The 24199-nt window shown below is 33.8% G+C and overlaps 2 protein-coding genes across 2 annotated transcripts; both read left to right on the forward strand.

Annotated features, from left to right (window-relative positions):
• Window positions 1–3169: 3169 nt before the first annotated feature.
• On the forward strand, window positions 3170–5664 carry LOC100251607 (flavonoid 3',5'-hydroxylase 2). The gene is made up of 2 exons (XM_003632161.4): window positions 3170–4076; window positions 4876–5664. The coding sequence occupies exons 1-2, from the start codon at window positions 3180–3182 to the stop codon at window positions 5503–5505; spliced, it is 1527 nt and encodes a 508-aa protein (XP_003632209.1). The 5' UTR covers window positions 3170–3179; the 3' UTR covers window positions 5506–5664.
• Window positions 5665–17964: 12300 nt separating this feature from the next.
• LOC132253903 (flavonoid 3',5'-hydroxylase 2-like) lies at window positions 17965–20455 on the forward strand. Its single transcript, XM_059737259.1, has 2 exons — window positions 17965–18871; window positions 19669–20455. The coding sequence occupies exons 1-2, from the start codon at window positions 17975–17977 to the stop codon at window positions 20296–20298; spliced, it is 1527 nt and encodes a 508-aa protein (XP_059593242.1). The 5' UTR covers window positions 17965–17974; the 3' UTR covers window positions 20299–20455.
• Window positions 20456–24199: the final 3744 nt, after the last annotated feature.

The raw sequence follows: 24199 nt of genomic DNA on the forward strand, positions 1-24199 counted from the left end.
TACTTTTTCTCGTCTATGAAGTCTCATTATAACTTCATCTTTCACTTAATCTCTCTCTTACCCCATAATTTCATCTTTAGTTTAGTCATGTCTTATGAAGCTAATTGCATTTCCCTCCCTAGCTTACTCTCTAAGTTGTTAGTAATCCTCGATCTCAATTCTTTCTCGTAGTCCATTTTTATTTTCATTCAAGGTGTTCATTAAAATCACACAAGGGCTAAATTCAAATTATAAGAGTTAATTTCAATTACATTCCCTCAAGTTTTGGCTTAGATACACCTTACTTCAACCGATTTAAAATTTCATCAATTATCTCCCTTATTTTAAGTGAAAAGGGCGGTGAGTAAAATTAATAAATGAAAAGGTAAGAGATGTATTTGATGAAATTTCAAATCAATGAGCGAAAGTGTATTTAGCTGAAACATCATGGAAAATGAATTAAATTAACTTTATACAAAACTTAACTGAGATCTCAAACTTCATATCTTATCACAGTCAATTGAACTTATCTTGATGAGTTTGAAGTCTCAAAATTGTTTTGAGATCCCTACCTAGAAATAATTGCTAAGGCCCTTAATTTTTTGATTAAAATGTCTGTGAGCTTGATTGAGATCAATTTGGATTACTTTTAGAGATTCTAGGGGGATTTAGAAGAATATATGAAGGAAAAAACTTAGGGAAGATGAAAAGTGCTAGTTAGAGCAGCCTTCTATTGCACCAGAAGAAGTGGGCGCACCCTTCTACTATGCCAAAAGGACTTGACGCATCTGTATAAGTACGCTAGGAAGGAAAATAAAGCAACAAGCCGGCCTTTGACATGAGAGATGGAGAACCCTCTCCCAGACTTAACTGGCGCACCTTTTAAGTGCGCCAAGGAAAAGAAAGAGTTGTGGCTCAACCCCATCAAGGATTGATAGGCATTCTCTGCCCACTAAAGATTAAATGTGTTAGCACATCTCTTATCTCCCTCCATGAATAAATGGTGCATTTAATTATACATACACTGTAAGCATTGGGCTGCCTATCCGATGGTGCAATTCAAAAGCTGTGGCACACTTGGTCAACGTATGAGATGCTTCCTCATGCATCCAACAATCTTGCATGGGTGGGGCACACCCAACCTAAGTGTTCTCGAAGTTTGGATGGTGTTGGAGCTGTTCTCTCCAAACTTCCAGCTTCTTCTTGTCTCACGTTCACCTGCAATGCAAGGTTTACCCGGTGAAGCCCTGGGCAGACCCCTCCGATAGTTAAGTCTGTTGGAGTGTGATAAGCCAACTTCTTTTTAATTTTTCTTCTTAGCTGTGTTCTTATACATCTCTTCACTTACCGCCGGGACCGGAGATAATGGGGGCATTTTCACCACATCACTACCCACTTTGCCACCTTCTCATGGCAGCAACCTTTTGGGCTAACCGCTCCCACCATTTTTGGCGTCTAACCCCCTCAACACCTTTCACATAACTTACCATATTTCTTTCTGGGCCAGAGACTCTGTCTAGTCCTCCAAATTCAGCTCTCAATTTTAAATGCTTGGGCCCAGGCCCATTGCTCCAAATCTGTGAGGGGTACCCACAGATGGCTACCACCATACCTTCTACTGCAACCTTATTCATCAGGATGTGAACCAATCATGAAAACAAGGGAAGCAATTTAGAAAAAGGAATGGGGCCTTACAAGATATTTGGCGGAGAATTTGTTCTGCTACCATCTCTGAAAGGATCAAAGGTTGACTAATTTTAGGCTGGCAACCAGTAGTATTTTAGAAATAGAGAAGGGGAATTTGAGGAAGAGTCATCCGAGTTAGAGTAGGGGATATATAGAAGATACCCTTTTTATCCCTTGGAGGAGTGTTTTTAGTTTTTCTTCTTGAAATACTTTGCAGGTACAAAACTGTACGAGCTTTTTTCAAGTCAAAACCAAAAAACAATTCAGGTGATCAAGCTCTAACATTAAAAAAAGATGAAAACAAATCTTTGTATAATGGTTATGGGAGTAACTTTAAACCTTAAAATTCTCATTCAATCTTTTTCAAATGAAATATATTAATATTAAGTTTCATTTAAATAATACGATGAGTTGCAATTTAGACTTATTCAATCTGTTTATGTCAAACATTCAAATCTAAAGTACATATAACAAAATATAAGCAATTTTTATGCAAAGAGCCAAATTGTAAAGAATAGAATACTATTTTGAATGAATAGAATACAGATTTGGGGGCGGATTAGGTCATTTGGGGGGAGCCGGTAGATGGAAGAAAGAAGTACGTACATAATAATAATAACTGGAGGAGGGTTGACATGGTCTGTGAGAGCAACTGTGATGACAACTGCATGAAAACATAAATAAATAATTTAACTGATGATGAGGTAGAGTGGCTTAAAATAAATAATTATGAAGATTTCATTTTATTATTTTAAATAAATCAAACTTTTATTAATTATTTTTTTATCATATTAAATTAATTTAAATTAGATTTAAGAGTTTTTTTTTATGTATGTTTATCATTTAAAAACGTGATTTGTGACAAGTTATTTCCTTTGAAACATTTATAAATAATTTAGACTAATTAAAATAATATATAAAATGACATAATATACCAATTAAGAATATGATATTAATCATAATATTTATAATGGATATATCATATCAAATAAATTATCCAATTTTTATTACATTAATAGATAAATTGAAGTTTTTATGGTAAATTTAGATATGTTTGATATCAATAATATTATAATGTTTAAAAATTAATTTTAATTACTAAGTTGTGTTTGGTTTAAAAACCATTTTTTAGTTTTCATTTTCCATTTTCATTTATGTTTTTTGTTTTCTTTAAAATATCTTTGATTAAGAAAAGTAAAAATAGTATTTTAAAAAAGTAAACTTATAAAATCTTGTTTGATTTTAAGCTTTCGTGAATGTAAAAACTTGTGAAAAAGTAAGCATTGTTGTTGGTCAATGGTCTTTAATATTTAATATTAATTGAATATGACTAAGTTGCGTTAACAAGGTTACGATGGGCAAGTAATATGCAAGGGTCAGTGATCTTTAATATCTGGACGCGTGAATAACAACTTCGCTGATCGCCTACCATTCCCATAGCCTCATGCCTTATATATTTCCACAAACCTAGCTCAATTTTCATATCCACCTTCACTGTCCTATACTCACAAGCCATGGCCATAGATACAAGCCTCTTGCCTGAGCTTGCTGCAGCAACTCTTCTCTTCTTCATCACCCGCTTCTTCATTTGTTCTCTCTTTCCCAAACCTTCCCGGAAGCTCCCTCCTGGCCCCAGAGGGTGGCCGCTCCTCGGCGCTCTTCCTCTTCTAGGTAACATGCCTCATGTTGCACTAGCAAAGATGGCCAAAAGATACGGACCTGTCATGTTCTTGAAAATGGGCACTAGCAGCATGGTGGTGGCCTCAACTCCGGAGGCAGCTCGGGCTTTCCTTAAAACCCTAGACATTAATTTCTCGAACCGCCCGCCTAATGCCGGTGCAACACACTTGGCCTATGGTGCCCAAGACATGGTTTTTGCGGATTATGGGCCAAGGTGGAAGCTCCTGAGAAAGCTAAGCAACTTACACATGCTTGGTGGGAAGGCTCTTGAGGACTCGTCTCAGGTTCGAACTGTTGAGCTAGGTCACATGCTTCGAGCCATGCTTGAGTTGAGCCAGCGAGAGGAGCCGGTGGTGGTGCCGGAGATGTTATCTTTTTCCATCGCCAACATAATAGGGCAAGTGATACTAAGCCGCCGGGTGTTTGAAACAAAAGGGTCGGAGTCAAATGAGTTCAAGGACATGGTGGTGGAGCTCATGACCTGTGCTGGGTACTTCAATATTGGCGATTTTATTCCGTCCATTGCATGGATGGACATCCAAGGGATCGAGCGCGGGATGAAGCATCTACATAAGAAGTTCGACAAGTTATTGACAAGGATGATAGAGGAGCACACGGCATCAGCCCATGAGCGCAAGGGAAACCCAGATTTTCTGGACGTAGTCATGGGCCATCAAGAAAATACTACAGGGGAGAAGCTCACCCTTTCCAACATTAAGGCGCTCCTCCAGGTACTTATAGTTAGAACTCATCTCTAATTTTATTTAAAAATAACTTTTGTAAGTTATGATTTTTTATTCCATATTTATCTTTTTGTAAAATAAAGATTTTTATTTTTAAATAAATTTATACTAAAATGTTTCCTTTTCTTTTTTTTGGAATCAATATTTTTTATTATTAGTTCCTTCATGTTAAGAAATTAAAATTCTAGAAATTAGTTGATGTTTGGAAGTTATATTAAATTAAATTCTATTTTTACTTTATTTATGTTAAAATTAAATTTCCTTTAAAACAAAATCTTTTTATATTTATTTATTTAATACAATAAAATTAGAATTTGAAATAAACTCTATCTAATTTATTTATAAGTGCTAATTTTTTTTAATAAAGAGTTAATGAAAAAGCTGAAAATTCAAGATTATATTTTTTGAAATGACATTGATAAATAAAAATAAAAATGGTTATGAAGAAAACTAATTAAAGAATTTATAATTTTTTTCTTATTATTTACTATTTAAAATAAATGATGGTTAAAAAATAATTATTACATTTTTATAAAATAAAAAATGACAATATTTTTTTTTAATAATTTTAACACTCATTATTAAATAAAGATTCAATCACTTCGTCTAAACATTATATTTTTATTTCCATAAAATATTATATAAAACTTTTAAAATTTCAAAGATGTCCTGATAATATAAAATTTTAATTTATAGGAGATTTTCTTAGGTTAATTTGGCTTGTATTTAGCATTTTGTTCTCTCTTCATTTGACAGCATGTAACGATATTTTTACTACCTTTGCTAGAATTTATTTGCCGCGGGGACAGATACTTCAGCGAGCATAATCGAGTGGTCTCTGGCTGAGATGTTGAAAAACCCGAGCATCCTCAAGCGTGCTCAGGAAGAAATGGATCATGTGATTGGAAGGAACCGCCGGCTCGTGGAGTCTGACTTGCCAAAACTTCCATACCTACAAGCCATATGCAAGGAAAGCCTCCGGAAGCACCCATCAACCCCATTGAACCTTCCTCGTGTCTCAACCCAGGCATGTGAAGTGAACGGCTACTACATCCCGGAGAACACTAGACTCAGCGTGAACATATGGGCAATTGGGCGAGACCCTGATGTCTGGGAAAACCCCGAAGAATTCAGGCCAGAAAGATTTCTAAGTGGAAGAAATGCAAAAATTGATCCTCGTGGAAATGATTTTGAGTTGATCCCGTTTGGGGCTGGACGAAGGATTTGCGCTGGCGCTAGAATGGGAATAGTGCTGGTTGAGTACATTTTAGGGACGTTGGTACACTCATTTGACTGGAAAATGCCGGATGGAGTTGAGATCAACATGGACGAAGCTTTCGGGCTTGCACTGCAGAAGGCAGTTTCTCTTTCGGCTATGGTGACACCAAGGCTCCACCAGAGTGCGTATGCGGTTTGACCTCAAATCGTTGAGACCAAAACCCAGGCCTAGCTAGCTACCGTATGGCGTGGATGCAGTTTATCAATAAAACCCTTTCTGATTTTGTTTTAATTTCCTTTGCATTTGTAAGATGTATACACTCAAAGATGGTAGGTTCATTCTACCACCATGCAAGCATTCAATTCAGTTATCAATAGTCTACTAATTTAACGTCCGATTGCGTATATGTTACATTTTCTGTTTTTAAAATTAGAAAATCATCCGATATTAAAGCTATCCCCAGTACTATCCAATTCCTTTTCACCACTGCCACCACTACTATGTCCTTCAACACAAAAGCACCCCTCCCACCACCTCTAGCGCCACTATCAATAAGAGAATCTCCATTACTTCAATGAAATTAATTAAACATGCTTATAGAACCTTTACAAATATCTTAACAACAAGTATTTCCCTATATATACCTTTGAACCTTTAGAAATATCGTCCTCAAGGTACAAAGCTAAAAAAAAACTTGTTTCTGAGAATGGCCTCTTAGGAGTAGAGTACTAACGCCCAAGTTATAGAATTAGCCAGAAAGAAGTTAAAAGTATAATAGGATTATTGAGTGAGATATTTTCATGAAGTTGAACTCTATTACTCTTATATTCATTAAAAAAATGTTACATTAGGAATAATATTTTTAGTACATTAGGTTATTTAGATTAAATTGATAACTTTGTTCTTTTCATCTTGATTTAGGACCTCTGTAATTTTCTATGGTTTTGCACCGTTTTGAAGATGCAAGTTTATTTCAGAATCAATTTGGAATTAAACATATAAATATGATTGAGATAAGTGAGAATAATGATGTAAAAATATAAAGTGAACTTATGAAAATTTGGAATAAATTAATTTGGAAAGAATTTTCTACTAATAATCTAAAAAGAAGAATTTTTCAATGAATTTTAAATTCAAATTAAAAAAAAAAATCCTAATCTTTTTAAACTTTGTGCTAAAATTCATGTAAACCTTAAGACTAATGGTGAAATGAAGCCCTTAGTCAGTCATTAGTTGTTAGGGTCTTAGATTCACTAGAATAAGTTCTAAACATGTGGCCAACAAGCTTGCAAAAGTTGAATATGTTCTATGTTCTCCATGTCTTTATGTTAGTGCTTAAGTGGTTCTTCTTTGTTTCCAAGTTTAAGTTTGATTGCCTTTTGCTGCAAGTCGTACTAATAAAATTAGTAGATCATTTTTGCATACTTCTAGCCTTTGTCCTGGTTTTTACTTCTCTCCCCCTAGTAGTTGGAGAGAAGAACTAATAAATGATCATTATTATAAATCTTGAAAACAAAGGCTTAATCCAATTAAAAAATATCAAATCTAATTTCTTATAACCTAACAAAAATTAACCAAACAATTTACACACATGCCTTAAATTTTAACATAAATGAGGTTAAACTTGCATTATTCATCACTATAGGCATATTTTCTGATCCTACTTAAGTTCATATACCATGCTATTTATTTATTAACAATGTAATTAAGAACATGTGTTACATTTTTTGAGTTTTCCAAAGTTGTTTTAAGGTAGAGTACGTATGCAACTGGCCAATGATTCAAGCATTGACCTCCATAGTGCTTGGATAACCTTGGGTTCATTTTGAGGATCTTCATTTGGAACTTTAAAGTTCGATTACCTTTTGTTGCAACTCGGGCAACTTGGATTCAATAGATCATCTTTTCCATACTTATAGCCTTTACCTTTGGACAATAGGGCTAAGTTTTTTGGATACTTGTCCCACCCCTAATACGATGAGTTTGAAATTTAAATAAACGGGTTGAGTGAGTTTAAGATTTTTTTTTTAAAAAAAAAAACCTTGGACGAATTTAAGTATTGTCTTGTCTCATCCCATTTTACTTTACTCCAATTATATATAAAATTAATTTAATTTAATTTAATTTTTATTTTCTTATTTTGAATATATATAATAATAATAATAATAATCATAACATTTTTTAATAAAATAAGTTGCAAAAATTTATAATATTTTAATTATTTATAAAATATATTTATTTTAATGTAATTAAAAAAATTTCAAAAAAAAAGTTAAATAAGGTGGAATAGGAGCCAATTTAATTTGTGTAATGGGAGGATGATAAAATTATTTTGAATAAAAGGATCGGAGTTAAGATGGAGAGAACCTATCCCAAAGCCACCTCGGTGTCATCCCCACTTACTATTGTTCTAATTTATTTATTTTTACTTTAACGTTGTTCCGTGTAATTTTTACTTCTCTCCTCTAGTAAATTAGATTATCACCTAATATACATTATAACCAAGTTAATCAGACCACACAAATAATAGTGGTCTTATTCAAATCTAGCCTACCATGCATCCCCCTTTTTGTTTAAGTAGCTATGATAAGGTACGTACACGTTACACAAACATCATATCATGTGGCGGAAACGATAAAAATATTAATTAAAAAAATAAAAATAAAAAGCATAAAATGAAGGGCAATACATCTGGCTTTGTAATTTTTATAATGCCAAATGTACGGACATTCTTAATTCCAACCACGGTCACATTCTTTATTAGAAAACAATTAATATTCTTTCTTAGTAACATGAGTAAGCAATCCAACTTGATTCCTAGTATTAAAATTTTTTAAGTATAAAAGATATACAGGTGTTAAACCTAGGACAGCACAAAACCTCATACAATTATGATATCAGTCCAACCTCACTCCTAATTGCATGAACCAATGATCATTTAAAAACAAAGTGAATTAAGATTCAGACGGTGGAAACATAAAATAATTAGAGTAGGACAACGTCAGCTCTATTGTAGTTGACTTTTGACTTATGGGCAAAACGGTCAATTAAGCTTCTTTATATGAACCTAGATTTGATGCTTTTAGCTTTTAGATTAGTTTTCATGTTTTACCATCTTATCAAAGTAATTTTATATCTTTGTTGAAAAGCACAACATATATATATGAAATTTCTTATATGGAAAAAAATTTAGGAATATTATTTCCATAAATATAGATGGAATCATATTATTACTTATCAATGTAATTAAGATTATTTGTTGCATTTTACAAATTTTCTCTAAAGTTGTTTTAAGGTATAGCATGCAACTAGTCAATGATTTAAGCACGGACCTTTATGGTACTTGGACTAAATATATCTATAACCTTGGGTTCATTTTGACTTATTTATGTGAGGAATGAAGTATTTGGTAAAACTTAATATTTATTATTTAATAACTTAAGTTGAATTTAAGTTAAATTATATTTAAGTTGTTAATTTAAAATTTATTACTTAATTCTTATTTTAAATATTAAGGTTGTTTGATAAAATTAACTTAAAACTTAATATAAACTATTATTTAATATATTTATTCTCATAAATTATAATTAAGACAAAAGTTGAGTAATTAAGGAGGTTGTGGAATAGTAAATGAGATTGTGGAAGTACTTAGAGCAAATGAGGGTAAAAAGATAAAATCAAGATATAAACTTAAGAATAAGTTAATTATTTTTACTTATTACTTAAAGTTTGCTAGTGTTGTGCCAATTGGATGCAGACCCGTCTAGCTTCATCAGAGTCAGACGGATTGCTTCCTTGCACAAAAAAATATCTAGACAGTTGGTTCAAGCATGCTCTTCTAAAGCTTAAGTCAAAATCTAACAAAAGTGAATCCAACTTTTTGAATGGCTATGTACACATACCTTTTTCATACTTCTGGAGGGGTTTTTATAGTTCATATGGTGCCATCGTCACAACGTTGATTGTGCATTCATGTCTTTCTTGCACTGATGATTGCCGTCATGGCGGATATTATGACTTAATAAGGTAGTCAATGTCATTATCTTAACGCAGATTAGGCAATCATACCAAATAAGAGCTGCTAATTGGCGTCATTTGTTGTTTGTCGTGTAAGAATCCTAAAGTATGTCGACATTGACTGTGCATTTACGTTTGTCAATGTCACTGATTACGCGTAACGACTGAGGGACATTGATTTTTGAGTGTAAATATTGTTTTGAATGTTGCTTAGGCATTGGTGGTGGTTAATCATCCGCTCAATGATTGAAATTTTCAATTGGCTTGGTTTGTCCATTTGGAAGTCCTCAGTCAGCTTACTCTGTCCATTCCGTTTAACATTGGGGAAGAGAGAAATATGTCTTTTTTCTTATGTCATATAGAGCTTGTCTTAGTCTAGACAGATTGCTCCCAGACGAATTATCTGTTTACCTTGGACGACCAAAGGGTTTTGAGCCTGTGAAGGACACATGGAGGGAAGCTTCCCACAATGGCCCCTAATTTGTCTACCTCTATCCGATTGGGTTGCTGGCGGGCTAGAGTAGGATGGATTGTTTGTTTTTTCATTTTTTTTAGGCATCAAGGGATGCATGTCATTTGGTACTTTAATGATGGGCCACATTGACCGAGGCCTATTGTCAAGTGGTGTGTTCCTTTACTAATGTCAAAGAGGAAAATATCACAATGAAGTGAGGAATGAGGCCTGAATATGTATGTCAGGTCTGGAACTCATGACGTATCCAATCATAGCATGCAAACACTATAGGGTCCCCAACCCGGTGTAATAGGTAAACGAGGTGATGAAAGAAAAGGCTATGTGCTCGTGTGAGGCTCGAAGGGCTAGCAACGGGTAACTCTATATGTGAGGGTGATAAAGTAAATATGCTCATGAAATGATGGCCACCCATCATTTGACCAAAACCTCGAACATCGTGTTTTCAAGATCTCACATGGTCAATACTAAAGACTAGCATCCATCCAACATAGTCATGGCGACTCCTCTGAAATCGTGCGAAATCTCCCACTGATGCTCTATGATAACCGTCAATGTCCTCTGATAAACCTTACTCCATCATCATAAGCCACTCACCATCGTCTCATAAAATCACCATCTCTAATCATCCCGACTCTCTGAAGTCATGTGCAATGACTCAAATCTGGATGCTCCATGATAACCCCTCTATCTCAACAATATCGCCAAACAGTCAAACCACTCTCTCATCATGATCCATCTATCATCGTGTAAAGCTCACCTCGGGTCTAGCCATCTCGGACTCTACCTAGTCAGATCAAGGAAATAATGGAAAGGAAAGGCAATGGTACTGTAGCATGATAAGGCGAACAAGGGTAGTAAAGTCGTGTAATGGTACCAAGGGGTGGTGTCATGTCAGGCTCAAAATGGGTAGGTCGAAGAGTCTACAGAGTCAGGGTATGGATATGGATATGGTACTGCTTTGAACGGAAGGTGAAATGGGTCACAGTCTCGAACTCCCTAGGTCGATCTCCTAATCCTAGGTCAATAGGCTCAATATCCTCCATGATAGGTCAGGCCAGAGTGATCATGATGCGTAGATGAATAGATGTCCCAAGTCAAAAGTACAACACATCATTTGATATATGGTCCTGTGATGGCCATCTAAAACTGGAAATATGACAGAAACTCTAAGGTCATAAAGGTGTCCACTGTGAGATGGTTGTAAATGTGACCAGAGAATCTCCATCAATAATCCGAGATAAAGAGAGGTGTGAAAAACACGCTATCACGAGATCAATACTCCATCAATAAACATATATCTTTAACTCAACTTTCGATTCGAGCTCCATAAGAGGAAAAAATGGTAAGGTGATCAAGGCAACTCTCTAAAAAAAAGTGTGAATATGAAAATGCGTCTTTCACCTTTCTGTAATGAACATATGAGCATCGAGTCAAAAATTAAATCAAGGATCAAACAAAGAATGAGGTATCGGGCTCGTGATAGGTGTACAGTGTGAAAAGATGATCATGATCGATGAACATATCCCAAAGCATCGAGTGAGTGTCAACAAAGCCAATGGATGTGTCGAACCAAGAAAGAAAGACGAAAGCCCTAGGGAGAAAGCATGATAAACTCATCGAGTGAAAAGAACAAACTAAGGCGACATGACCAAGGTGATCCAACTGATACTCAAACTCAAACCGATCTCCGAGCACTCTCAACTGGAGACTAAAAAGAGGGAGTGTTGAATCCAAACCATGACCTCAAAGGCTCTGAAAGCCCTTAGATGCACCCACGTGTGAGGAAGGGAGTCCTAATCGAAGGATCTACGGCTCAACCTACGAGGTCAATGTGGCTCTAAATGGATATGGGTAGACTTTAAAATTTCCCTAGCAAAAGCGATCGTATCCTCCGGCGGTACGCAACCCTCTGCATGCCTCCCAAGAGACGGGGCGCTTCCATGCAAGGTGGTCATCACTTCCACACATGCACTACCTCGACATCCTAGGGGGTTTCCTATGGTGAAATCTCTTGAAACTCTCAACGTTCAAGAGTCGACTAGAGTGCACAGTGAATGGTGTGGGTGCATCCAAAAATCCTATGAAACTAAAAGAAAACACATTGGTCACACAAATATCTTGAAATCTAGCTTTGGGCTATACAAGTCTTCAAAGTTCCGACTCCAATCAGCATCAATATGTCGACCACCTCTAGAACACTCCCAAACATAGATATAGCCCATCACTAGACCCTATTCCTAATCACTAACTCGGTCGAAGAGCAAACAAAGTAACAAGTTTCATATCAAATACGAGAGCAAGGAAAACAATGTCGACCGAGACTAGGGACTTGGAAATAAGGGGATAAGCGTGTGTCCCACATAGACAAGCAACTCATGCAATCACATGGAATGAGAGAAGTCATGCAACAAACAGTCATGCAAAACAGGTATATATCATCCAAATCTACACACAAGCTAATTGAGAAGAATATTTAGCGATGACAACATACTCCATAACAACCAAGATAGTATACAACCAAGAGAATCAATCATGTCAAAGTGAATGAGATAAGCAACAGGAATAATGTACATGCCAAGGTGAAGAGAGTGATCATACAACCGGAAGAGTCAATATGTGAGGATAAACAAGAGGATCAATCAATATAATCAGTATGTCCATGCCACAAACGAATACCATAACTAAGCATGCATCAAGGATAATGATATCAAGAGCTCTCAATGTGCAATCAATAGTCAAGCAAACACACACACAAAGAGAGGTGGGTACCCACTGATCGACCAATCAAACGCCACATTTGCTTCATCTTAAGTTCAAGCTTGACCCTCTTATGATCCCCAACGGAGTCGCCATTTTGTGGACCCCGTAGTTATGCTAGTGTTTTATGAAAGAAAATACTAAATTATTGTAATATCATAAACAATATTTATCTCAATAATTTGAGTCATTACACTCTCAACGGGAAAATAATATATCCAACTCATAAGCAGATTGTTTTGGCACCTCTAGAGAATAAGTTCAGAATTTATTATAATGCCATCTTCACACATCAGTGATGGACATGGATGAAGACCCTCAATGAAGAACTCAAGGCCATTTACAATAATAACATTGAGTAGTTGCATTTTTCACAAAAGATAGTTTGATCTATCTCATCGTATAGTTAGGACTTGGTTCAGTGATGGAAGTGGTAGTGCATGGTAATTTTGAGAAATTGAAGACGAGGTTCCGATCGAGATTGAGGAGGACGAAACCATTGCCACCATTGTTGAAGAGGTAAAAGTTTCAACAAAGGGCATGGTTGACCATTGCAGCTATTATACCATGTAAAATACAGTGGTTTTGGAAAATACAATGAAACAAAGTGAGTTTGATTTTTTTTTATTTTTTATTTATTAATAAAATAAAATGTTGAAAAAGAGAAGTAAATAAAGGAAGATATATTAAGAGTATGTAGGAGATTATTTCTAATAAAAGTGTTTTCTTTTACAATATTTTTGTAAAAAGCACTTTTACGAGAATTTAAAAAAGTGATTCTAATAGTGTTTTTAATAATATATTGTATAAGTACAAAAACACTTTTAATAATAATAAATTACTAAAAAAAGATATTTATTATAAAAAGAAAATATTATAATAAACCCAAAACTTTTATTAAAATATATATAAATATTTAATTGTTAAAAAAGCTCAAAAATTATTTTTATGAAAATGAAGTGAAAGATGAAGAGGAGAGAAAGAAGAAAAACGAGAGTTAAAGGGAAACGGAGGATAGCGAGAAAATGTATTTTAGGAATATATAAAAAAAATTGAAGTATTTTTTTTAAAGAAACACCTCTCAAGCGTTTCTCTAAAAAACACTTCAAGTGTTTTTTAAAATTTTTATAAGTGTTTTTCAAAATATTGTCAAACACATTTTTTTTTATCTTATAAAAGCATTTAAGTATTTTTAGGGCTAAAAACACATCTAAAAAGCATTGCCAAACGGGCCCTAAATTCATATTTCCTTGAATATATTTTTTTATTTTCTCTCTATAAATTTTCCTTTATTTCAAATATAAAATATATTTTAAAAGGTTAATTTTATTTACTTGCCTTTAAGGTTTTTGTTAGATACACTTAATTATCATTTATTTGAAATTTCATTAAATATCTTTCTTATCCTTTACATTTCTTAATTGTCATGTACTCGATAAAATCAATCTCATTATCATCCTTACTTCTTGAACCTTGACTTAAAACTCCAACTTCACACAACATATGGTATATAAATTAAGAAAAGACTTATTAAAAGTAGTAACGTTCTACTTTAGTTTTAAAATGTTAACAAAAATTAGAGGAGAATGAACTAAAATATACTGAATTTAAAATCAAGCTAACATATTATAAACCATTTGAAAGCTCACGTGATTAAATAGCTTTCTTGTAGTCTGACAAAGGAAAGAAATTACTTGAAAAGAATGGCAAAATCGAAACGCATCCTATGACCTACAATCACATGATTTCCACACTTAGTGCATCCATTGCCAAGAAAGATGACGATCATATCACCTTTTGTAATAATTCAATGCCTCTTTTTGTAAAGCCATATCATAAATATAATGAAATTAAAAGACAAATTAATCAATCAAATAACAAAAATTTGAAATTTACATGGCAGTAGGTGAGGAAGTTGTTCAGTTAAGAATGAAGAGAGACCACACCCGGGAAATATTATTGAGGGCATAGATGTTGACTTCCCATATTCACACCTAATTAAAAAGGTGATTAAGAAAATAAACAAAAACAACCCAAAAACAGTGAAAGATATATTGCTACGAAAGATTGTTCAAAATGATCCCAAGTTATAAAAATGAACTCTTTCATTAAGATAACCTTTTTGAATACTCTTATCCTTTTTTTTTTGTTTGCCTTCAAAATTATAATATTTCCTTTATTTATGTTATTTTATTTACTTTATCATATTTTTTCTAATTTTTCATTTATTTCTTCTACTTACTTTTTCTCGTCTATGAAGTCTCATTATAACTTCATCTTTCACTTAATCTCTCTCTTACCCCATAATTTCATCTTTAGTTTAGTCATGTCTTATGAAGCTAATTGCATTTCCCTCCCTAGCTTACTCTCTAAGTTGTTAGTAATCCTCGATCTCAATTCTTTCTCGTAGTCCATTTTTATTTTCATTCAAGGTGTTCATTAAAATCACACAAGGGCTAAATTCAAATTATAAGAGTTAATTTCAATTACATTCCCTCAAGTTTTGGCTTAGATACACCTTACTTCAACCGATTTAAAATTTCATCAATTATCTCCCTTATTTTAAGTGAAAAGGGCGGTGAGTAAAATTAATAAATGAAAAGGTAAGAGATGTATTTGATGAAATTTCAAATCAATGAGCGAAAGTGTATTTAGCTGAAACATCATGGAAAATGAATTAAATTAACTTTATACAAAACTTAACTGAGATCTCAAACTTCATATCTTATCACAGTCAATTGAACTTATCTTGATGAGTTTGAAGTCTCAAAATTGTTTTGAGATCCCTACCTAGAAATAATTGCTAAGGCCCTTAATTTTTTGATTAAAATGTCTGTGAGCTTGATTGAGATCAATTTGGATTACTTTTAGAGATTCTAGGGGGATTTAGAAGAATATATGAAGGAAAAAACTTAGGGAAGATGAAAAGTGCTAGTTAGAGCAGCCTTCTATTGCACCAGAAGAAGTGGGCGCACCCTTCTACTATGCCAAAAGGACTTGACGCATCTGTATAAGTACGCTAGGAAGGAAAATAAAGCAACAAGCCGGCCTTTGACATGAGAGATGGAGAACCCTCTCCCAGACTTAACTGGCGCACCTTTTAAGTGCGCCAAGGAAAAGAAAGAGTTGTGGCTCAACCCCATCAAGGATTGATAGGCATTCTCTGCCCACTAAAGATTAAATGTGTTAGCACATCTCTTATCTCCCTCCATGAATAAATGGTGCATTTAATTATACATACACTGTAAGCATTGGGCTGCCTATCCGATGGTGCAATTCAAAAGCTGTGGCACACTTGGTCAACGTATGAGATGCTTCCTCATGCATCCAACAATCTTGCATGGGTGGGGCACACCCAACCTAAGTGTTCTCGAAGTTTGGATGGTGTTGGAGCTGTTCTCTCCAAACTTCCAGCTTCTTCTTGTCTCACGTTCACCTGCAATGCAAGGTTTACCCGGTGAAGCCCTGGGCAGACCCCTCCGATAGTTAAGTCTGTTGGAGTGTGATAAGCCAACTTCTTTTTAATTTTTCTTCTTAGCTGTGTTCTTATACATCTCTTCACTTACCGCCGGGACCGGAGATAATGGGGGCATTTTCACCACATCACTACCCACTTTGCCACCTTCTCATGGCAGCAACCTTTTGGGCTAACCGCTCCCACCATTTTTGGCGTCTAACCCCCTCAACACCTTTCACATAACTTACCATATTTCTTTCTGGGCCAGAGACTCTGTCTAGTCCTCCAAATTCAGCTCTCAATTTTAAATGCTTGGGCCCAGGCCCATTGCTCCAAATCTGTGAGGGGTACCCACAGATGGCTACCACCATACCTTCTACTGCAACCTTATTCATCAGGATGTGAACCAATCATGAAAACAAGGGAAGCAATTTAGAAAAAGGAATGGGGCCTTACAAGATATTTGGCGGAGAATTTGTTCTGCTACCATCTCTGAAAGGATCAAAGGTTGACTAATTTTAGGCTGGCAACCAGTAGTATTTTAGAAATAGAGAAGGGGAATTTGAGGAAGAGTCATCCGAGTTAGAGTAGGGGATATATAGAAGATACCCTTTTTATCCCTTGGAGGAGTGTTTTTAGTTTTTCTTCTTGAAATACTTTGCAGGTACAAAACTGTACGAGCTTTTTTCAAGTCAAAACCAAAAAACAATTCAGGTGATCAAGCTCTAACATTAAAAAAAGATGAAAACAAATCTTTGTATAATGGTTATGGGAGTAACTTTAAACCTTAAAATTCTCATTCAATCTTTTTCAAATGAAATATATTAATATTAAGTTTCATTTAAATAATACGATGAGTTGCAATTTAGACTTATTCAATCTGTTTATGTCAAACATTCAAATCTAAAGTACATATAACAAAATATAAGCAATTTTTATGCAAAGAGCCAAATTGTAAAGAATAGAATACTATTTTGAATGAATAGAATACAGATTTGGGGGCGGATTAGGTCATTTGGGGGGAGCCGGTAGATGGAAGAAAGAAGTACGTACATAATAATAATAACTGGAGGAGGGTTGACATGGTCTGTGAGAGCAACTGTGATGACAACTGCATGAAAACATAAATAAATAATTTAACTGATGATGAGGTAGAGTGGCTTAAAATAAATAATTATGAAGATTTCATTTTATTATTTTAAATAAATCAAACTTTTATTAATTATTTTTTTATCATATTAAATTAATTTAAATTAGATTTAAGAGTTTTTTTTTATGTATGTTTATCATTTAAAAACGTGATTTGTGACAAGTTATTTCCTTTGAAACATTTATAAATAATTTAGACTAATTAAAATAATATATAAAATGACATAATATACCAATTAAGAATATGATATTAATCATAATATTTATAATGGATATATCATATCAAATAAATTATCCAATTTTTATTACATTAATAGATAAATTGAAGTTTTTATGGTAAATTTAGATATGTTTGATATCAATAATATTATAATGTTTAAAAATTAATTTTAATTACTAAGTTGTGTTTGGTTTAAAAACCATTTTTTAGTTTTCATTTTCCATTTTCATTTATGTTTTTTGTTTTCTTTAAAATATCTTTGATTAAGAAAAGTAAAAATAGTATTTTAAAAAAGTAAACTTATAAAATCTTGTTTGATTTTAAGCTTTCGTGAATGTAAAAACTTGTGAAAAAGTAAGCATTGTTGTTGGTCAATGGTCTTTAATATTTAATATTAATTGAATATGACTAAGTTGCGTTAACAAGGTTACGATGGGCAAGTAATATGCAAGGGTCAGTGATCTTTAATATCTGGACGCGTGAATAACAACTTCGCTGATCGCCTACCATTCCCATAGCCTCATGCCTTATATATTTCCACAAACCTAGCTCAATTTTCATATCCACCTTCACTGTCCTATACTCACAAGCCATGGCCATAGATACAAGCCTCTTGCCTGAGCTTGCTGCAGCAACTCTTCTCTTCTTCATCACCCGCTTCTTCATTTGTTCTCTCTTTCCCAAACCTTCCCGGAAGCTCCCTCCTGGCCCCAGAGGGTGGCCGCTCCTCGGCGCTCTTCCTCTTCTAGGTAACATGCCTCATGTTGCACTAGCAAAGATGGCCAAAAGATACGGACCTGTCATGTTCTTGAAAATGGGCACTAGCAGCATGGTGGTGGCCTCAACTCCGGAGGCAGCTCGGGCTTTCCTTAAAACCCTAGACATTAATTTCTCGAACCGCCCGCCTAATGCCGGTGCAACACACTTGGCCTATGGTGCCCAAGACATGGTTTTTGCGGATTATGGGCCAAGGTGGAAGCTACTGAGAAAGCTAAGCAACTTACACATGCTTGGTGGGAAGGCTCTTGAGGACTCGTCTCAGGTTCGAACTGTTGAGCTAGGTCACATGCTTCGAGCCATGCTTGAGTTGAGCCAGCGAGAGGAGCCGGTGGTGGTGCCGGAGATGTTATCTTTTTCCATCGCCAACATGATAGGGCAAGTGATACTAAGCCGCCGGGTGTTTGAAACAAAAGGGTCGGAGTCAAATGAGTTCAAGGACATGGTGGTGGAGCTCATGACCTGTGCTGGGTACTTCAATATTGGCGATTTTATTCCGTCCATTGCATGGATGGACATCCAAGGGATCGAGCGCGGGATGAAGCATTTACATAAGAAGTTCGACAAGTTATTGACAAGGATGATAGAGGAGCACACGGCATCAGCCCATGAGCGCAAGGGAAACCCAGATTTTCTGGACGTAGTCATGGACCATCAAGGAAATTCTACAGGGGAGAAGCTCACCCTTACCAACATTAAGGCGCTCCTCCAGGTACTTATAGTTAGAACTCATCCCTAATTTTATTTAAAAATAACTTTTGTAAGTTATGATTTTTTATTCCATATTTATCTTTTTGTAAAATAAAGATTTTTATTTTTAAATAAATTTATACTATAATGTTTCCTTTTTTTTTTTTGGAATCAATATTTTTTATTATTAGTTCCTTCATGTTAAGAAATTAAAATTCTAAAAATTAGTTGATGTTTGGAAGTTATGTTAAATTAAATTCTATTTTTACTTTATTTATGTTAAAATTAAATTTCCTTTAAAATAAAATCTTTTTATATTTATTTAATTAATACAATAAAATTAGAATTTGAAATAAACTCTATCTAATTTATTTATAAGTGCTAATTTTTTTTAATAAAGAGTTAATGAAAAAACTGAAAAATCAAGATTATATTTTTTGAAATGACATTGATAAATAAAAATAAAAATGGTTATGAAGAAAACTGATTAAAGAATTTAAAATTTTTTCCTTATTATTTACTATTTAAAATAATTGATGGTTAAAAAATAATTATTACATTTTTATAAAATAAAAAATGACAATATTTTTTTTAATAATTTTAACACTCATTATTAAATAAAGATTCAATCACTTCGTCTAAACATTATATTTTTATTTCCATAAAATATTATATAAAACTTTTAAAATTTCAAAGATGTCCTGATAATATAAAATTTTAATTTATAGGAGATTTTCTTAGGTTAATTTGGCTTGTATTTAGCATTTTGTTCTCTCTTCATTTGACAGCATGTAACGATATTTTTGCTACCTTTGCTAGAATTTATTTGCCGCGGGGACAGATACTTCAGCGAGCATAATCGAGTGGTCTCTGGCTGAGATGTTGAAAAACCCGAGCATCCTCAAGCGTGCTCAGGAAGAAATGGATCATGTGATTGGAAGGAACCGCCGGCTCGTGGAGTCTGACTTGCCAAAACTTCCATACCTACAAGCCATATGCAAGGAAAGCCTCCGGAAGCACCCATCAACCCCATTGAACCTTCCTCGTGTCTCAACCCAGGCATGTGAAGTGAACGGCTACTACATCCCGGAGAACACTAGACTCAGCGTGAACATATGGGCAATTGGGCGAGACCCTGATGTCTGGGAAAACCCCGAAGAATTCAGGCCAGAAAGATTTCTAAGTGGAAGAAATGCAAAAATTGATCCTCGTGGAAATGATTTTGAGTTGATCCCGTTTGGGGCTGGACGAAGGATTTGCGCTGGCGCTAGAATGGGAATAGTGCTGGTTGAGTACATTTTAGGGACGTTGGTACACTCATTTGACTGGAAAATGCCGGATGGAGTTGAGATCAACATGGACGAAGCTTTCGGGCTTGCACTGCAGAAGGCAGTTTCTCTTTCGGCTATGGTGACACCAAGGCTCCACCAGAGTGCGTATGCGGTTTGACCTCAAATCGTTGAGACCAAAACCCAGGCCTAGCTAGCTACCGTATGGCGTGGATGCAGTTTATCAATAAAACCCTTTCTGATTTTGTTTTAATTTCCTTTGCATTTGTAAGATGTATACACTCAAAGATGGTAGGTTCATTCTACCACCATGCAAGCATTCAATTCAGTTATCAATAGTCTACTAATTTAACGTCCGATTGCGTATATGTTACATTTTCTGTTTTTAAAATTAGAAAATCATCCGATATTAAAGCTATCCCCAGTACTATCCAATTCCTTTTCACCACTGCCACCACTACTATGTCCTTCAACACAAAAGCACCCCTCCCACCACCTCTAGCGCCACTATCAATAAGAGAATCTCCATTACTTCAATGAAATTAATTAAACATGCTTATAGAACCTTTACAAATATCTTAACAACAAGTATTTCCCTATATATACCTGTGAACCTTTAGAAATATCGTCCTCAAGGTACAAAGCTAAAAAAAAACTTGTTTCTGAGAATGGCCTCTTAGGAGTAGAGTACTAACGCCCAAGTTATAGAATTAGCCAGAAAGAAGTTAAAAGTATAATAGGATTATTGAGTGAGATATTTTCATGAAGTTGAACTCTATTACTCTTATATTCATTAAAAAAATGTTACATTAGGAATAATATTTTTAGTACATTAGGTTATTTAGATTAAATTGATAACTTTGTTCTTTTCATCTTGATTTAGGACCTCTGTAATTTTCTATGGTTTTGCACCGTTTTGAAGATGCAAGTTTATTTCAGAATCAATTTGGAATTAAACATATAAATATGATTGAGATAAGTGAGAATAATGATGTAAAAATATAAAGTGAACTTATGAAAATTTGGAATAAATTAATTTGGAAAGAATTTTCTACTAATAATCTAAAAAGAAGAATTTTTCAATGAATTTTAAATTCAAATTAAAAAAAAAAATCCTAATCTTTTTAAACTTTGTGCTAAAATTCATGTAAACCTTAAGACTAATGGTGAAATGAAGCCCTTAGTCAGTCATTAGTTGTTAGGGTCTTAGATTCACTAGAATAAGTTCTAAACATGTGGCCAACAAGCTTGCAAAAGTTGAATATGTTCTATGTTCTCCATGTCTTTATGTTAGTGCTTAAGTGGTTCTTCTTTGTTTCCAAGTTTAAGTTTGATTGCCTTTTGCTGCAAGTCGTACTAATAAAATTAGTAGATCATTTTTGCATACTTCTAGCCTTTGTCCTGGTTTTTACTTCTCTCCCCCTAGTAGTTGGAGAGAAGAACTAATAAATGATCATTATTATAAATCTTTGAAAACAAAGGCTTAATCCAATTAAAAAATATCAAATCTAATTTCTTATAACCTAACAAAAATTAACCAAACAATTTACACACATGCCTTAAATTTTAACATAAATGAGGTTAAACTTGCATTATTCATCACTATAGGCATATTTTCTGATCCTACTTAAGTTCATATACCATGCTATTTATTTATTAACAATGTAATTAAGAACATGTGTTACATTTTTTGAGTTTTCCAAAGCTGTTTTAAGGTAGAGTACGTATGCAACTGGCCAATGATTCAAGCATTGACCTCCATAGTGCTTGGATAACCTTGGGTTCATTTTGAGGATCTTCATTTGGAACTTTAAAGTTCGATTACCTTTTGTTGCAACTCGGGCAACTTGGATTCAATAGATCATCTTTTCCATACTTATAGCCTTTACCTTTGGACAATAGGGCTGAGTTTTTTGGATACTTGCCCCACCCCTAATAGGATGAGTTTAAAATTTAAATAAACGGGTTGAGTGAGTTTAAGATTTTTTTTTAAAAAAAAACCTAGGGCAAATTTAAGTATTGTCTTGTCCCATCCCATTTTACTATACTCCAATTATATATAAAATTAATTTAATTTAATTTTTATTTTCTTATTTTGAATATATATAATAATAATAATCATAATATTTTTTAATAAAATAAGTTGCAAAATTTTATAATATTTTAATTATTTATAAAATATATTTATTTTAATGTAATTAAAAAATTTTCAAAAAAAAAGTTAAATAAGGTGGAACAGGAGCCAATTTAATTTGTGTAATGGGAGGATGATAAAAATTATTTTGAATAAAAGGATCAAAGTTAAGATGGAGAGAACCTATCCCAAAGCCACCTCGGTGTCATCCCCACTTACTATTGTTCTAATTTATTTATTTTTACTTTAACGTTGTTCCGTGTAATTTTTACTTCTCTCCTCTAGTAAATTAGATTATCACCTAATATACATTATAACCAAGTTAATCAGACCACACAAATAATAGTGGTCTTATTCAAATCTAGCCTACCATGCGTCCCCCTTTTTGTTTAAGTAGCTATGATAAGGTACGTACACGTTACACAAACATCATATCATGTGGCGGAAACGATAAAAATATTAATTAAAAAAATAAAAATAAAAAGCATAAAATGAAGAGCAATACATCTGGCTTTGTAATTTTTATAATGCCAAATGTACGGACATTCTTAATTCCAACCACGGTCACATTCTTTATTAGAAAACAATTAATATTCTTTCTTAGTAACATGAGTAAGCATTCCAACTTGATTCCTAGTATTAAAATTTTTTAAGTATAAAAGATATACAGGTGTTAAACCTAGGACAGCACAAAACCTAATACAATTATGATATGAGTCCAACCTCATTCCTAATTGCATGAACCAATGATCATTTAAAAACGAAGTGAATTAAGATTCAGACGGTGGAAACATAAAATAATTAGAGTAGGACAACGTCAGCTCTATTGTAGTTGACTTTTGACTTATGGGCAAAACGGTCAATTAAGCTTCTTTATATGAACCTAGATTTGATGCTTTTAGCTTTTAGATTAGTTTTCATGTTTTACCATCTTATCAAAGTAATTTTATTTCTTTGTTGAAAAGCACAACATATATATATGAAATTTCTTATATGGAAAAAAATTTAGGAATATTATTTCCATAAATATAGATGGAACTCATATTATTACTTATCAATGTAATTAAGATTATTTGTTGCATTTTACAAATTTTCTCTAGAGTTGTTTTAAGGTATAGCATGCAACTAGTCAATGATTTAAGCACTGACCTTTATGGTACTTAGTACGGTTCAAGTGGTGGAGTTGAACGAGCCAAACCTTCGCTTCATTTCCTTCAAAACTGGAAGGCGTGGGTGCTCAGGGATTTCATGAGGACTTCTGAAATTTCTTATAACCTAACAAAAAATTAACCAAACAAAATTTGTACGCATGCCTAAAATTTCAACATAAATGACTGGCATCATTCATCCCTATATGAGGCATATTATTTCTATAAAGATAGATGGAACGCGTATTTTCGATCCTACTTAAGTTTATATACCATGTTATTTATTTATTAGCAATGTAATTAAGATCATGTGTTACATTTTTTGAGTTTTCCAAAGCTGTTTCAAGGTATGTAGAGCATGCAACTGGCCAATGATTTAAGCATTGACCTCTGTAGTGCTTGGGTACGTAACCTTGGGTTCATTTAAGGATCTTCACTTGAATGTTTAAGCTTGATTACCTTCTCTTGCAACTCGGATTCAGTATATCATTTTTGTCATACTTATAGCCTTTACCCTTAGACATGGAAATAGGGTAAGTTTTTTTGGGTAGGTGTTCTACTCGACCATGATAAGACGAGTTTGAAATTTAAATAACAAATTAAAGACGAATTTAAGATAGTTTTAAAACCTAAGACAATTTTGGGTGTTGTCTTGTCTCATCTTATCCCGATTATATATAAAATCAATTTTCAAACTTAATTTAATTTAATTTTTATTTTTCTATTTTTAATATATAATAATAATGATAATAATAATAATAATAATAAATACTTTTTAA

Source organism: Vitis vinifera, chromosome 6 (genome assembly GCF_030704535.1).
Source record: "Vitis vinifera cultivar Pinot Noir 40024 chromosome 6, ASM3070453v1".
Classification (NCBI taxonomy): Eukaryota; Viridiplantae; Streptophyta; class Magnoliopsida; order Vitales; family Vitaceae; genus Vitis; species Vitis vinifera.

Bases quoted from the DNA above. Each gene is read 5' to 3' on its own strand.
- LOC100251607 (XM_003632161.4), top strand. From the start codon at position 3,180: ATGGCCATAGATACAAGCCTCTTGCCTGAGCTTGCTGCAGCAACTCTT. The intron at 4,077-4,875 runs GTACTTATAGTT...TACCTTTGCTAG, and splicing joins ACATTAAGGCGCTCCTCCAG to AATTTATTTGCCGCGGGGAC.
- LOC132253903 (XM_059737259.1), top strand. From the start codon at position 17,975: ATGGCCATAGATACAAGCCTCTTGCCTGAGCTTGCTGCAGCAACTCTT. The intron at 18,872-19,668 runs GTACTTATAGTT...TACCTTTGCTAG, and splicing joins ACATTAAGGCGCTCCTCCAG to AATTTATTTGCCGCGGGGAC.